The 16,514-nt window shown below is 36.5% G+C and overlaps 1 protein-coding gene across 4 annotated transcripts in view; it reads left to right on the plus strand.

Moving 5' to 3' along the window:
• Window positions 1-14,753, plus strand: part of Hexo1 (beta-hexosaminidase 1) — a 55,964-nt gene extending 41,211 nt beyond the window's left edge. For all 4 annotated transcript variants that reach the window (XM_074175847.1, XM_074175849.1, XM_074175848.1 and 1 more), the window contains 3 exons: window positions 2,142-2,584; window positions 8,760-9,245; window positions 14,374-14,753. In XM_074175847.1, coding sequence (XP_074031948.1) covers window positions 2,142-2,584; window positions 8,760-9,245; window positions 14,374-14,651 — 1,207 coding nt within the window. In that variant the 3' untranslated portion in view covers window positions 14,652-14,753. The remainder of the gene's footprint in view (window positions 1-2,141; window positions 2,585-8,759; window positions 9,246-14,373) is intronic.
• The last annotated feature ends 1,761 nt before the right edge of the window (window positions 14,754-16,514 follow it).

Here is a 16,514-nt window from a genome sequence, read left to right on the forward strand (position 1 = left end):
ATTATTAAACTGGATGAATTTGTCTCTTCATCAGTAGTGTCATCCTCACCAATCTGAATTATCAGTGGCTCGATTTGTGCCTCTATTATGTTATCAAGCTTTCACATCTTTGTCTCGACTTCCGATATCACATGACGAACACACTTCTCCCATTTCTCCGCTGTGACCCTTTTCAAAGCATCATCAAAAAGTACTTTGAGATCTGCAAATCTGAACGTGTTGTTATGGTGAGCTACAAAATTCTTCACACACACTACTCGATGGGATTGAGCTCGCAGTGGTATGGAGGCAGGCGAAGGACAATTTTGTTTTGGCCTGCTGCCATCTCATCGACTATAAATTTTTGGTATTCAAGCTTGCGCTCCTTGACAATTTTTAGTAGCTGTACTCTTAGCATTGAGTCTTCAAAGCTAATATTCTTTGATCGCAGCCAATTTTGGATTTCAACCTTCTTTGAAGACGTTGTCGGAATCTTCTCTAACCGTCGCGAATGATAAGGTGCATTGTCCATTACAATCACAGCATTATCCTCCAGATGGGGTAGAACTTTGGAAAACCACTGTTCGAAAGATTCACCGTTCATTTCTTTGTGATAATCTCCAGTTTCTTCGACTCAAAACACCACAGCCCTTCAGCAACAAACCCATTCTCATTGCCGATGTGACAAATAATAAGCCGTTTTCCTTTACCTGAAATTATGAAGAGGTATGTAAGTAAATAAAACAAATACGAGGGTTACTTTTTATATATTGAGATTGAGGCAGGTCTTAATATAAATATAAGTTCACCTGATGGATTTGTTAATCCGGTGGATAGTCCATCTAGAAAGGCCCTCCTAGATAAGGTCACAGTTTCATCGACCCATACTTTAGGGGTAGTATGACCAGCATTAACCCAGGTTTCATCCATATAATAAATCGTTCTCTGTTGTTCCTTATAATATTTAATTTTGGTCAAATACTCTCTTCTCCATATCACAATTTCCTCTTTATCCAATTATAAACTTTTGCGCCCTCGTTTTTTCTATACAAAATTCAAATGTTTCAATACTTTATGGAGTGTTGACCACTTAAAACTTGGCAATAAAACATCTTCATTTATTTCTGTGAGTACTTTGTCTATCGTGGGTATTTCATTTCTGAAAAAGTACTCATGCACTTTCTTCCTGATTGCATGTTTATCAGCATCATCTATTGATTTTATAATGGTTTGACGATTCTGATTTGTATTCGGTTTGGAAAATGTAGGATTTTGTTTATATTCCCGTTGAACATTGTAAATCGAAGCGCAACACACTCCAATTTTATGGGAAACTTTCGATACGACTTCGTCGACAGTCGATGTCTCAATTTCTTCCATCTCTTTCTTGAACACATTTAAAATCACTCTCAAATGTCTTTTTTTGGATCGTTTCCTGGCTGGACTCAGCGGATAGCTCACAGTGTCATCAGCAGTGTCTGTACTGGACATCTTGGAAAACAATTTTAAACAATATACTATAACGCACGCCACACAAACACGCAAGCGACTGATTACAACCCTGTGCTGGTACCGAACTCGTACCAAGAAGGCGAATTCACCAATGAACGCTGCCCTTTCCATCTGACACTGGGCGATCACGTGAACATCACGCTTCGGTTTTGTTTTGTTTTACTCTATCTTGGATTTGGATAGACTTTAGAGATGAAAAGATCTCTACTGGAAGAGAGCTTGGCTTCATAATTCACGTATTGTTGTCTTTGGATTTATTCTACGCCAGATATTTCATTTTTACGTCTATTGCCATAAGAAGGTCCAGCCTCCTTGAGGTTAGAATTTGGAAAAACTCAGAATGTACTTTTTCTTTTATATCTAACCAACGCCAAATACCGAGCTTCGTGTTCAGAATATTAGAAATGATGAAAGTGCCATAAGAGTCATAAGCTGAAAAGGGGCAAAACATTGATATTAGGAAAAAAATCAACAGCATCAAGTTATAGAGTACGAAATTTTATATCAATCAGTATACATCCCCACACAGTAGAATGAATATTTATTGAGATATGGAGCTACAAATACACATGACATTAAAACGGATAAAACTTTTGAAATAACCTAATATATATCTAAGTGGATTACATTTCATTCCATCATGCTTTCAGGGACGTTCTGATCACGGATAGGCCGGCTTACCCATACAGAGGAATTCTTCTTGATACATCCAGGAACTATGTTTCAGTCAAAGTCATCAAAAAAACCATCAAAGCCATGGGCGCCTCAAAACTCAATACGTTCCACTGGCACATCACGGACTCTCACAGTTTTCCCTACGTTTCCAAGTCGTACCCTAACCTCACAAAATATGGAGCGTATACCCCCAGCAAAATATATACCGATAGCGATATCAAAGAAATTATCGAGTATGGACTGATACGTGGCGTTCGCGTCTTGCCTGAATTCGATGCCCCTGCTCATGTTGGAGAAGGATGGCAAGATACTGGTTTTCTGACGTGCTTTAACTATCAGCCTTGGCAGAGTTTCTGCGTCGAACCACCTTGCGGGCAGTTTGATCCTACTCAGGATAAACTGTATGATGTGTTGGAAGGTAAGACATGTTTTTTTTTTGCTTCAATCTCAAGTATGTTTCATAATGAAATACAAATCAATGAACAGAATTTAGCTCATAGAAAAAGAAAAATAAAACGCCTCAAAAGTGCTGCTTCGTTTCCTCCTGTTCATAAAAGAGGGCATATGCCTCCTTACTTACAAAAGATTTCGGTGAAATTGGGTATACGTGTGAATCGTTGTACTCATGCCACGTGCCACTATAAGGGTGTTTGCAATAAGCTGTGTAGTCCCACTGTGATTCGAAAGCGTATATAGATTATAACGACAAGGCGCAACATTGTCTGTTGCATAATTGCTCATATCTAATCCTTCTGAAGGAAAGTCAATGGCAACATTCAATTTGCCTCTGAATCTTTCCGTTGTAGAGAATCTTTCTAAATGAATTACTAAAATACGGGGAAACTTATGGATTGATAGGAACTTTCTGCATTTTCTTCTTTCCTTGCACCCCGGACAAGTTGGTTTTTTATCTCCATCCAGAGTTTCTACTCTTGTGAAGAAACCCAAGCATTGTGACAAACTCAATTGGACAGTTCTTTTTGGTATAGGGAGAGACCAATCCCAGAGAGGATCGAAAGTTACTGATGAGAATTCACATTGTGTCCACTTCATAGTGGATTTTAATTGACCAACGAAATTGTCTACAATCTTAGAGTTGGCCATGTTCAAATATCTCAGCGCTTTTCCTCTGTCGCTCATTTTTTCGTCAATCTCCGTTAAGGACCGTTTATGTTCCTCAGTAATTCCATTGAGGTTCTCATGTAAACCTTCTAAATGATTTTTTTTCTGATTGATTCGGCCGTTACTTGATGAAGATCCACAGTAACTTCATAAACTACACCTCACGATTTGATTTCCATAAACTTTATTTGAAAAATATATCATGACATGTTTCGCTAACACAGTAGCTCAGTGATTTGATATATTTTTCAGATAAAGTTTGTAGATATCAAATCGTGAGGTGTTGTTTATGAAACTTTGATAATATATCGAAGAAATTCCTGGGCGTCTTGATGATGGGAAAACTATTGATGTGAGTAAATAACAGTAGGATGACCTATCAAAAAAAAAACAAAACACACATGATATTCCATGCGACTACTACTTCAAAAAATTTGAATGAATAACCCTGCAAAATATCGGGCATATGATGGTTTTGGTGGACTGTAAATATACCAAAATAGTTTCTTAATGAGATGATCATAAAAATGATTTATAATTTATTTGTCGACGTTCGTAATTGGATGTTATGAATCCTGTTTTTTCACCATTGAACTATTTGGTAAAACGTCATAAATATGTCTCATATATGTCTCAATAGGTGGTTCCACGTATGTCTCGCTTGCGTTTACGCAATTACTTTTATCAAGTACTTTTCCTGGTTCTTCACATTTTGTCTTCAATCGAGGACCGCCTGCCCGGTACTGACGATGCCCAGTAGGCTGAAACAGCTGTCTACCGGTGGCTCTTAAATTGAAATCAATATGGGAATGATCAGAATAGTACTCATCTATTTATCTTTTGATTATTTTCCAGTAGCTTGACTGCATTAACCTTCCTCGATTTCATTTCTCGAGACACGTGGATTCGTTTTTCGTTGGCATTTCAGGATAGTACTATTCTGATCACTTCTATATTGACCTTAATCTAATATATAATCAAGCACCATTCTACCATACACTGGTCTAGGGTGAGTTATATCAAACACAAATTACACTTTTTGGGAAAGAAAGTGTTTGGCTTTCTACTACTCCATCTTGATACCAAAAATAGAAAGCCAAAAACTTTCTTTCCCAAAAATTAATCACTCCTGAAAAATATAACCCCCTTCAATTCACAAATTACACCTTTCTTAACAACTATTTTTACAAAATAATTTTCAGTCTTTTCTGTTAGTACTTAAATGCTTCGCTTCTGCCCATGTTATTCCTCTTTCCTGTATGTGTCGTATTGTCTTATCCCATGTTTTCCTTGGACCATCCTTTTTCTTATTCTTCGTAATTACTTTCACTCGTCTGGATTCTACTCTTTTGCTTTTCTGTGAGTATCCATGATTCACAGCTGTGTGTTAACACTGGTCGGTAAATGGATTTGAATACTTTCAGTTTAGTTTTCGGGTTATCACTTCATTATCTACTATGATCACTATATCGTCTGCAAGCTCCTTCAGATATTTCTACTCTTTGCAGTTTCCTGTATTCCACATTAAGTTTTTTTACTCATCGCTGTACATTTCTTAATTTTGTCTCGCCTATGAGTATTATATGTAGTTTGTAAAATGATAAGTAGATTCATAACACGGTTTTGTTAAAAATATGGGAAAACCCAAAAACTAAGTCGCGGCCAATAGCTAGTACATATTCATTGAAACATATTTATATCCAGAACAAAACGTGATTTGGCCAAACATTTTTTGAAAGAAATATGATACTCCAGTCATCACTCCAACTACTCCCAATCGAGAAACCTCTCATGCAAGGCCACCATCGATTATATCTTTGACACCTGAGTAACCTCTATCGTCATTTGTTTTCACATACGAGTACCCCATAAAATCAGGGCTATACTGATTGAAAATAAAACAAACAAACGAGTGAGAAAGCTTATTAGAAGAGAGATTAGTTCTGGTAAATGATGGGATTGAACTTAATCTTGTTGGGAAATCGATCGATCTGTTATAATAGAGCCACATGGATGCTTAATATGATTTTCTTATCTCAATTGATGTTATGAACGAACAAATATGATTGATAAAGCTGGTGATAATAGAGGGAGTGCCAACGTTCTGCCTAGTTAGGATGGTGAAAACTTCTCAAATTAAAAACAAACAAAATTATAATCTGTATGGCAACACAGGATCGATTATTACATTCATATAAAAACGAAATTTGAGGATATTATAGAAGATTTTGTGGTAAGTTATTTATAACCAACTACAAAAACTAAAAACAATAATAACAACAGCGAATAAACTGAACACAGTATCAATTTCCGACCGTTTATTATAACTAATCCGATGCCCGTGGTACCGTCGAATCCTTCGATACTACAGCACTGAACGCGTTGGATGAGGATCTCATCCTAAGAGCGGTTGAAGGTCCCCGGCAACTCGGGCGGATCACGTGGTAAGGGAGCCTACTGGTTGTATTATTCAAACCTCAACCTTTGATAGACACGTGTTCAAATTTCACAGCTGTCGGACTATTAATCTGTAGTATAGAACCGGTATATTCCTTGTGTTGAAGGCAACTATAATGAATGATGAAACAAAATTTTATCAAAACATGTTTTTCTGTTAGCCTACGAAGTTTTCAGGCCAACTGTTAAGTTAAATAAAGGGTGGTAAGAGCAGATATATTCGAAAATGATCTACAACTGCGAACTATAGAGTCATAAGCTCTCGAAACTTCAGTTGCTTTTGATCTAATATGGTTGGAAAAATACAAATTTTATTAAAAACACACATCAAGATATTTCATCGAGTCACTACATGACAGTGTAGTGACTCGATGAAATATTTCACAGCTGTCGGACTATTAATCTGTAGTATAGAACCGGTATATTCGTTGTGTTGAAAGCAACTATAATGAATGATAAAATAAAATGTTATCAAAACATGTTTTTCTGTTAGCCTACGAAGTTTTCAGGTCAACTGTTAAGTTAAATAAAGGGTGGTAAGAGCAGATATATTCGAAAATGATCTACAACTGCGAACTATAGAGTCATACATGACAGTGTAATGGTATCTAATCTATATTTTTTCAAGGACAAAACACAAGCACTACAGGAAAATCCTTGAGCCGCTCTAGGAGCGGTGCCTGTGGATTTGGATTTGAATCACTGCAGATTGAATCCATTTGGAAAATTGTTCTCAGGAAGTTTATTCCTCATAAACTCAATTCTCCAAATGGAAGAGTTCTTGATCAGTGAACTCCAAGGTATACTGAGTTGCACCTAGAAACGATGAGAAGCCACAGTCCGTTGCGTATTTCTGATATATACCGCTCTTGGTGGAATTAAATGTGCCAAGTCACTTGAAAGTCTGATCTGAGCTTTATAAAGCATCAAAATTTGCATCCCGAGTATCACATCAGTTTGTCAGGTCGTTTGAATTAGTTATTAATTTTAAGAGTTTGGTGTACTAGCGTTTTTTCGGTAAGAACCAATATCACATACTATACAGGAAAATTCAAATTCGACCACCACCTTTGGAACTCCCAATCTACCGGAGATACGTCGAAGCTTGAATTGGGGCAAATTTGCGTTTTTTTTGCTCAACAAAATACTGTTTTGAAACAACTGAAAATCGGAATTTTCGTTATAATTTTTTTCTAGTGTTATTCGACAACATAGCTCAAAACCAAAAACACATTTTCATTGATACTATTTTTTTAGGTACATGTTTTCATCTTCAGATTCACTATCCGAAGTTTCATCTTCTGGTAATCATCATCAACTTTTTTTTCTATTATGGGCGCCATATTGTTTTTTACACAGAAGAATAGTGCTTCTCATTCTGATTTCATTGATGTAGGATTTGTTATGAAATTCTCTTTTGAAACCACAGGTATTAAAAAACACCTTCATCTGATCGAAAAATTTTGTTTAATGAACACTAGTTGTCAGAACTCTCCACTTGAAATATATCATCCTTTTCAGTCTATTCAATTCACTGTACGTACTGTACTAATTTGACTTATTTTCCTCATTTTGTTTTAATTTTCATATGTATCTTGACTTACTACATATACCAAGTTTATCATAATCACACTTATGACATTTATTTTTTATTGGCCAGTGATGCGATCAAACCGCACTTCTTCAAGCACACTAGTGGTTCTTTGCCATAAGAATCCGCAGCCTTGGTATGGAGAATTTTGGTAGTACAATTTGTCTAATAAAATCAATTTGCCTTTATGCGAGGTTCTATTGACAAGTTCATCAGTTCCATTAGTTGTTAATGTAACATGGCTATTATCATGCCAGCGGAGCAAAGCAATATTGGTGCTTCCATCTAGAAGTCCATTAGCAGATCCTAGAGGTTTCTTTTTTGAATCCTTCAAAGGGGCTTTCTGTATACGATCCTCTCGGATTGTGACCGTAACTATAATATTATGTGCTTTCATTTCTTCAAGCAAGTGCAAAGAATTGGAATAGATCCTCATAAATATTCGTTTTCCCCAGGAACATATCCTTAAGTCATTCTATTTGTCACCGAACTTCCCAAATAAATGTTTGGTTCTCTGCCTTTTCCTTCATAAAACTCAAACCTAACGGATTTGGATTGTTCAAGCACCAATACTTGTTTTCTCCTTATGAATTGCTTGAAGTTGACGTCCATAATACGGTTCCTTGGCTTCATCCAAAGACCATATTGTAGGTAACAGATCAGAATACGGTTGAAATTTCAAAGACATATAATTTACTCCTGGATTCATGGTTTTATTGTTACTTAAATGTGAATAATATTAAAAATGTGTAAATATCTATCGCGATACCTGGCCTTTTTTGTAAGTGTTTGGCGAGTTTTTCAAATACATTCTTCTATTTGGCAATTTTACATATCCAGACAAAAGCAGGATAACTGAAAACTTCCAGTGTAATTGTATGTGATTATTTTCCTTCTTTATAGTTTGCATATTCAAAGGACTCATCACTCTTCTACATACACTCTCTCTAATTGTATGGACGTTGCTTTCCACTCGGGCGCGTTTGTTCAGGCTCCTCCTATCAAATTGACATCAATTTGACAGAAGCTTCGTCGGTGGGAGGGGGAGGGCAGCGGTCTTGCTCGAAGCAATGCTGCCACCCCTTTTTGTCACACTTTTTGTAATAAAAAACAATGTGCTTTTTTACTGTCGCCTCTTGCCCAGAAGACCTTTTGATTTTTTACATATATTTATTGGGTCGCATTCTCTTCAGGAGACCTGATTTTTGAATTCACATATATGGTCTCTCACGATAGCACATGGCATCCGCGTATCTTCTTTGTAGACGGACGTTATCAGCATGTCCGTCCACTACCACGGCCACCACGAGCCTCCATCCTCAACCAGTTGAAATATATTGTTTCAAAGACTGGATAAATTTCTTTACCTTTGAATTGACATAACCTGACATAAAAAGTGGCTGAATATATTTATTTTTTATAGGTATTTATGGTGATATGATCGACCAGTTCCAGCCGGATATTTTCCACATGGGTGGTGATGAGGTAAGCTTCACTTGCTGGAACCAAAGCTCAAAAATAATGGAGTGGATGTCATCTAAAGGTTGGGGAAATACCGAAGAGGACTTCATAAAACTCTGGAACCATTTCCAGACCAACGCACTTGAAAGACTGTTCAAGAAAACAGGAAAACCAATCCCCGTAATTATGTGGACTAGTCATCTCACCCACAAGGAGTATGTTCTAAATTCTCTGCCTAATGATACGTATATTATTCAAATTTGGACAACGGGCGATGATCCACAAGTGACGAATCTTCTAGAGAACGACTACAAGCTGATTCTCAGCAATTACGACGCGCTTTATTTGGATTGTGGATTTGCTGGATGGGTCGATAAAGGGAACAACTGGTGCTCTCCGTATATTGGATGGCAAAAAGTCTATGAAAACAAACCAGCTGTAGTTGCAGGTAAAGTATTAGTAGTAACAGTTCAAACAAAACTGCTAAGCAAGTTTATTGAGAAAATTGTAATGATGTTTTCATTATGAACCATTTTTCGTGGACTATTAAATCAGAAAATTTTCCTACTTTTAAAAAAGTGCTTCGATCGCGTTTTGACCCGTAATTTATTGCTCATTTAGAAGTACTCAGCCAACCTGGTTAACATTGTTTTTGCAAAATATCGGTCAATTGATGATCATAGGGTTGATTCATAAATTATGTTCAAATGATCGTCAACTTCATGACGATTAGCGGAACGATAATAACTTTTTTCAATATATTACTACAAAAATTAAAAGAAAACTCGGGTACATTTACTGAGAGCCACGAATAATCGTTGAAAGAGCCGCATGTGGCTCGCGATTCTCAGGTTGGCCCCCTGCTACATATATTGAATCCTGACCCCTTATTGATATTTCTTATAACTAGAACATGGAGAAATGGTAGCTCTTTGTTAGCTTCATATCATTTCGTTAGTGCACTTCACATTCATACCAGGGCTGAAGCCTTCAGAAATGGTAAAAAGTGAAAAAAATAATAGTGGGAAGAAACCCACTATCACACAGTGGCACTTCTCGTAATAGGCATAATTTGCTCATTCCCAGGCATTCCACAGCAATGTTGACTCGAAGTTTCTCCTACAGTGCGGCAGAGTTGTATAACACCATCCCTACAGACAATGAGAAACTTTAAGAAAAGATTTTTTTATGGAAAAAAGTTAAATGGCAAAATTGCAGGTAATAAAAAGATCTACAACTTTTGTATTCACAATTTTTTCATATAACCTCAAAATTTATGTGAAAAATTCACATAACCAAGTTTTTAATTTTTTATTTTCCTTTAAAAAAAATTCTAGGAAATTTGTTGAAAACTTACCTTTTTATGTCTCAAATATACTGTAATTTATTTGATTTAAAATATAACTTATTTCACTTTATTTTGACTTAATATCAAAAATATTATTAATGACCAAAATATCAGCTTTTGTCAAAAAGTCGGTGTGCTTTTTGTTCGTTGAAATCTCTACTTTCTGATGGTGTAAAAAAATATACATTACTAGGTATAGTAAATGATCTCAGAAAATGCAAACAATCGAAAAACACTCGTTTTCGAAACATTTTTTTAATCATTGTGTACAATTTTGGGCTGTTCATTAAAATTTACACTTTAATCACCCATGTTTCATTGATAAATGAAAAAATTGCAAATCGAAATATACTACTATAATTAACAAACAAATAAGTTAATAAAGTTAATATTTAATAAAACATTTACAATATTTTGAGAAGGTTGTAGAATCTTCTTTAAATAATATATGTAGATGCCTATTTATTGCTGTTTTGAAATAATTTATATTCCTGAGAGATTTACGGAAAAGTTTTGGCCAATTGAAAGGTATTTCATAGAGAAGTGGGAAAGGAGCTAGGAGGGTCTGGCCCTTACTACATACCTGTTATTTCATAGCAGCTGTAAAAACCGTTAGCCAGTATTGGAGATACAGAGTAGTGTACAACAAAGGGTTTTTTTGTAAACAAGTAGAAGATGATGATGCTGACATAATTAAGACCTCGATAGAAATTGCCAGTGATACTAATAAAACTGTCATTGTTGTGGGTCAAGATATTGATCTTTCGGTTCTTTTAAATTTAAATTTAAATGAATAATTTAGGAAACAATTGCTACATGAATAACATTTTACAAGTGTTGCTCATGACGAAGAATTTCAAGAACGAAGTTTTAATGATGAACGAGAACGGGAATGTTTCCTACTTATTCATCAAACTCAAACACCTGTTCACGCAGCTGCAGTTTCGTAAGAAGGTATCATTTTTCCCTCCAACCGATTTCCTGGAGTCTTTAGATACTCGTAAGGACAACTCGAATTCTTGGGGTTCTTGTTGAATACTCTTCGTGAGCAAAACAATAGCAAAATCAATACTCCTGACCGCTCTGGACTGAATGATTCCGTACTGCCCATCTCGTCTTGTGAATCTTTTGCTGAAAAAATCCTCACTTGTTTACTTTGTGGTAAATGTTCAAGGAGTACCGAAAACTTATGTGAATTTCTGGAACTAGCTTTTCCTAATATGACTAATAACCAGTCCGTGCAAAGCTTATTGTTAAATCATCTGAAAATGGAATTTTTAACAGGTGATGATCGACTGTATTGTCAAACATGCGCCAAACTAACTGACTGTTATAAGGAAACAAGTATAGCTGAGGCACTAGTCAATCTAATAATAACACTGATGATTTTCAAACAAGACTCAACCTCTAACGGAAGCAAGAAACTCTTTGGAAGTTTCGAAATAGATGAACATTTCAACCTAGCAAACTACTATTATAATATTCATGCAGTCATTGTTCACTGTGGTTCTGGCGTCGAATTTGGTCATTATTACGCCTTGCTCAAAGACGAAACGGACTGGTTTAAGTTTGACGATAGTTGTGTCACGAAGTGTTCTGGCGATGCATTGAATTTATTGGAGCCTCTGGAGACACCCTACATTTTGTTTTATAAGAGAGAGGACATTGTTAGATCAAGATCTTCAGATGATGTGGTGCTGCAGGTTTTTCCGGGTTTTCCTGCAGCTGAAAAAGCAAATGCGCCACTGAAATCAATGAAGTCGCCCCGAAACGCCAATTAATTTTTATTGTTGTTTTTATTTTATTTTTATCGTTGTTTTGATAAAATTAAAATCAAATTATCATGACATTTATTTTCCCAAACCAGGTTCTGGAAATGTAAAGGATCTATTTTTCACGTCTAATAGTTTCAAACATGAATTCTTCAAAAATATTGTAGTATTTCTGCATTGTTTTTCCGGTTATGATACAACATCTGGATTTGCCGGAAAAGGAAAGAAAAATATCGTAAATTCATTATAGATGCTGAAAATCCGTCAAATTTGGCCAATGTTTTTTATAAGAAAGATGCAAGTAAAGAAGATATAAAAAATGGAATACAATTAATCAAATCTATTTATAAATGTAAAAATGAGAAAATTACGCTGAGTCAATTGAGATTTCAAAAATATCAATTGGCAAAAATTAAATCATCTTTCATTTTGTCAAACCTCCCACCCACAGAAGGAACAGCAGAACAACATTGTTACAGGGCATATTATCAGCTTCAAACTTGGTTGGGTTACGAACTGACAACAACAGATAGGGGCTGGAAGCAACATCAACTAGGGCATTATGCCCAAATTTACAGAAAAGGAATTAATTCCGTAGGTATTGCTTAAAACTATTTGCTGCAGCTGTGACACTGTATTCTAACAGTAATGTACATTTTTTTCATCATCAGAAAGCAGAGATTTCAACGAATGAAAAGCACACTGACTTTTTGAAAAATGCTGATAATTGGACGCGAGAATTTTCGATTGAAAAATAGGGTGCTTTTTTGATATTGAGTCAAAATAAGGTGAAAAAAATGAATATTTCAAATCAAATGAATTACAGTGCATTTGGGACTTAAAACGGTAAGATTTCACCAAACTTCTTAAAAAAATGTTTTGTGAAAAAGATAAAAAAACAAAAACTTGGTTATTTGAATTTTTCACATAAATTTCGAGGTAATATGAAGAAATTGTGAACACAAAAGTTGTAGATTTTTATTACCTACAACTATGATATTTAACTTTTTTTCATAGGACCCTTGAAAACTCACCCCCTCCCACTTCCCGAACTCAGATAGCTCGTGTTTTTCTTCTTTCATTTTTATCATATTCTCCTCCTTTTCTAATGGGTTTCATTCTACTGTATTTTTTTTTGATTTCAAAAATTATCGACCCTCGTCTAATTAGCGAGTGTGTTATTGAGCTAAGATAAAAATCTTTACGTCACCCCCTATTCGTGTCGAATATTACACAAAAGTAATAAATACATACGTCTATGTATCTGGTATCTGTAGAGTAGGAAGGGTGAGTGTAAGCCCACGCACTTAAGTCACATGTGACCCATTGTACATCCTCCCGAGGAGTTGTCCTCTCAGGTCATCGTCCATCCTGTCCTTTACAGGAAGGTGAACAGGTCACTAGGAGATATCTCCTTTATATTGGCAGGTGTAGGCCAAGACTCGCCGAACACACACTCTCTTTGGCAACCTTGAGGTGTCTCACGGTGGCCTCCATGAAGGTTTTGGAAGGTGCAGCGATATTACTGTCGTTGCATGCCTTCTCCAACCTTCTTGGGGTTCCCTCCGTGGAGGTGCACTAGTGAAGGAGCTTTCCTGCTGGGACAGCTGGTTTCTTGCCTTCATTCAAAGCGGAGCTTTTGGCGCCCGCCACAGGAAGTGCCTTTGCTGTTGGAGGTGATCTGCTATGTCCAGCCTCATTCCAAGCGGTAAATTGGGGTGGACAGTACTGTTCATCCCCAGCCACCGCCTTAGATTGGGGTGAGAACTTTTGTGCAGCCTCGTGATTGGTTTTTGTTTCTGTTGTTTCATTCATGTGTGTTCTAACGAGTAGCAAGGGAAAAGTTGGTCACCTCGGGCAAAGCCCCGCATTACCAGAGATAGGCTGATTACAATGAGGTTTCCCCCAGTTCCCCAAGGGGATCGTTCGTGGCTGCATATCACCCTGCGGCCATTCAGCTGTCGGCACGATTCCTTACACCTCAGCTTGGGTAGGCTGCTCCACGGTGGCATGATTTGCAAAGGTTTTTGGGGGGTTTCAGTTCCCCTCACCCTACTCATTTCTGCCACTGACCAGGAGTCCAGCAACCCCGTCCGTAAGGCTACATTGGCTTCCCGGACAGGGCCTCTAGTCCCCAGGCCGCCACCTGGGGACGCGCTCGATAGGTAGCCCAACCCACTTAATACGTGGATGTAATCTATGAACAACATTTTGTCCTGAGAAGAATAACCCATAATCGGTTAGTAGCTGTCTGATGTTTCATCTACAACTGATGTGGATGATTTATATAAAGGCAAGGAAACTGAGGTACCTACACATTCTTTATCTAAAATTAATTATTTTGCACATTATTTCGAAAGTAACTCAGCAAAAAATATGACTGATTCGACAAACTCTGTGAACCTTCTTTTCAGTGAATCTCAAAACCACATAACTAAAGAAAACACCCATTTCAGGTGAAAGAAAAAATCAAATACTTGGAGGAGAAGCCACGCTGTGGACAGAGCAGGCCGACTCCTCTTCAATTGATGGTCGATTGTGGCCCAGGGCAGCAGCGATGGGAGAAGTCTTCTGGTCTGAGCCCCAGACTGGTTGGGAAGAAGCAGAAGGCAGATTTTTAGTTCATCGAGAACGACTGGTCAACTTGGGTATAGATGCTGATGCCATAGAACCAGAATGGTGTATGCAAAACGAGGAAAATTGCAGGATAGGTGCAGCCTTCAATAGGGTTTAGGTCAATTTTATGACAATAATTGATTTGCTCTTACTCACAATAATTGCAAAGACTACAACTATCAATCTATATATTTTCATTGAATAAATTCTTTTAATAATATGTAGTTATTTCTCGTAATTTTCTTTCAGATTGTTTGTGTGGGAGTCCAGTGGGACTAAGAAATTACAGACAAATTATTCAACTTTTTGTCGAAGCTAGTTTTTAGGTTTGTTGGCCGTGGTCTACAGGTATTTGAACCTGACGTTTCGTCCACTACTGCTGTGGACATTATTAAAGGCAATGAGGTAACGGACACAGTGTAGCTTTCACTAATTATTATATATATACAATGCAATAAAACTTATAAATAACAAACATACTGACTGACAATTGCGGAAATATGAAAAAATCCAATGAGTATCAGACTTGTCTAAATCTAAAAATAAATATTCATAAATCATTTCCACACAGGCATTTAAATGTGTAACTATAAATTAATACAATGGTTGATGCGTGTACGTGGTATAAGATTGTCTATATGACATTTAAATGACACAAATGTTATAAGCGGTGTGTTAGAAATTATAATAAATAAACAAGGTAAAATGTTCAATCATGATGTACTAATATATAATACGAGGTTCTATTGTAAAGTAATAACAATATTGATCTTTCACACATTTTTGACATTGATAAAACCTTTATTTCAAATTTTTTTTTGTTAACAAAATCAGAAATCATTTGTTTTGGCTGTCTGCATATAAATTGCCTCAATAAGTTTTTGAAGTGGTGAAATATATTAATGTTTTTTATTTTATTGGGAAAAGTATTGAATATTTTTGGAGCCAGGTAAGTATATGAATGCTGCAAAAGTGATTTTGGTGTTAATGGAATTACATGATGATTTTTTTTCGGGTGTTCTTTTTGTGGTACGTTGGGCGTTGGATTATATCCGACAGGCGTCAGTGCAGGATATACTCGGATATATATAGCTTGAACGTTTAAAGTTCATTTCTTTAGATTTGTTTACTGCCAGTATTCAAATATAGCCCACTGACTGATAAAAAAGATATTAAATTCAATTTTGAGATGTATGATGTTAGTCTTTTTCTGAGTGATTTCTCGATAAGTTTAGTTAGATGTGTTATCAGCGATATGGGGCGATAATTTGTCGTAATATTTGTATTACCGGGAAAGAAAGTTTTTGGTTCTCTACTACTCCATTTTGAAAGCCAAAAACTTTCTTTCCCAAAAATTAATGACTCCTAAAAATATAACCCCTTCAATTCATCTGTATTACCCTTCTTAAACAAAGGAATAACAATCGATTTTTTGAATACTGTTGGCCAGTAGCCTTTCTACACACACAATTTGAACAAATATGCTAATGGCTCCTCAACACACTTGTCCACTCGTCAGTGCAAGGTAGTGTCTATCGTCAACATAAAGTCGATGATTTCCGATAAATTGAAAGTGAAATTCCTTCAGAGCATCATTCCACGAACTGGGCTGAAGCGAACAACAAACAACATGTTTGTCATTGCCCCATCTGCCTGTGAACGAGGTAACCAACCGCATATATGAAATTTGCCCAATTCCTAGTATACAGAAAAAAATTTCAGTTGGAGACTGGCTGTAAATCAGATTATCCAAAAGAAAAATTCGTTCAGGCCAGTCTCAAATTACCTACACTGTAGGTTAATGGACTGATACTGGTCTGCAAGTGTGTTCCAGTAATTGAAAATCGAATAAGGCACTGACACCTTTCGTGGTATTAGCCAGGGGAGAAGTTGTTTTCTGATAAGTGTCAGTCCTACAGTGTAGGTAATTTGAGACTGGAATTGTTCTTTTAGATCTGTATCTGTAAAGTAGGGAGGGTGA

This window comes from Leptinotarsa decemlineata, unplaced genomic scaffold (assembly GCF_025532065.1).
Source record: "Leptinotarsa decemlineata unplaced genomic scaffold, Ldec_3_MD MMD2_tig00001393_RagTag_RagTag, whole genome shotgun sequence".
Classification (NCBI taxonomy): Eukaryota; Metazoa; Arthropoda; class Insecta; order Coleoptera; family Chrysomelidae; genus Leptinotarsa; species Leptinotarsa decemlineata.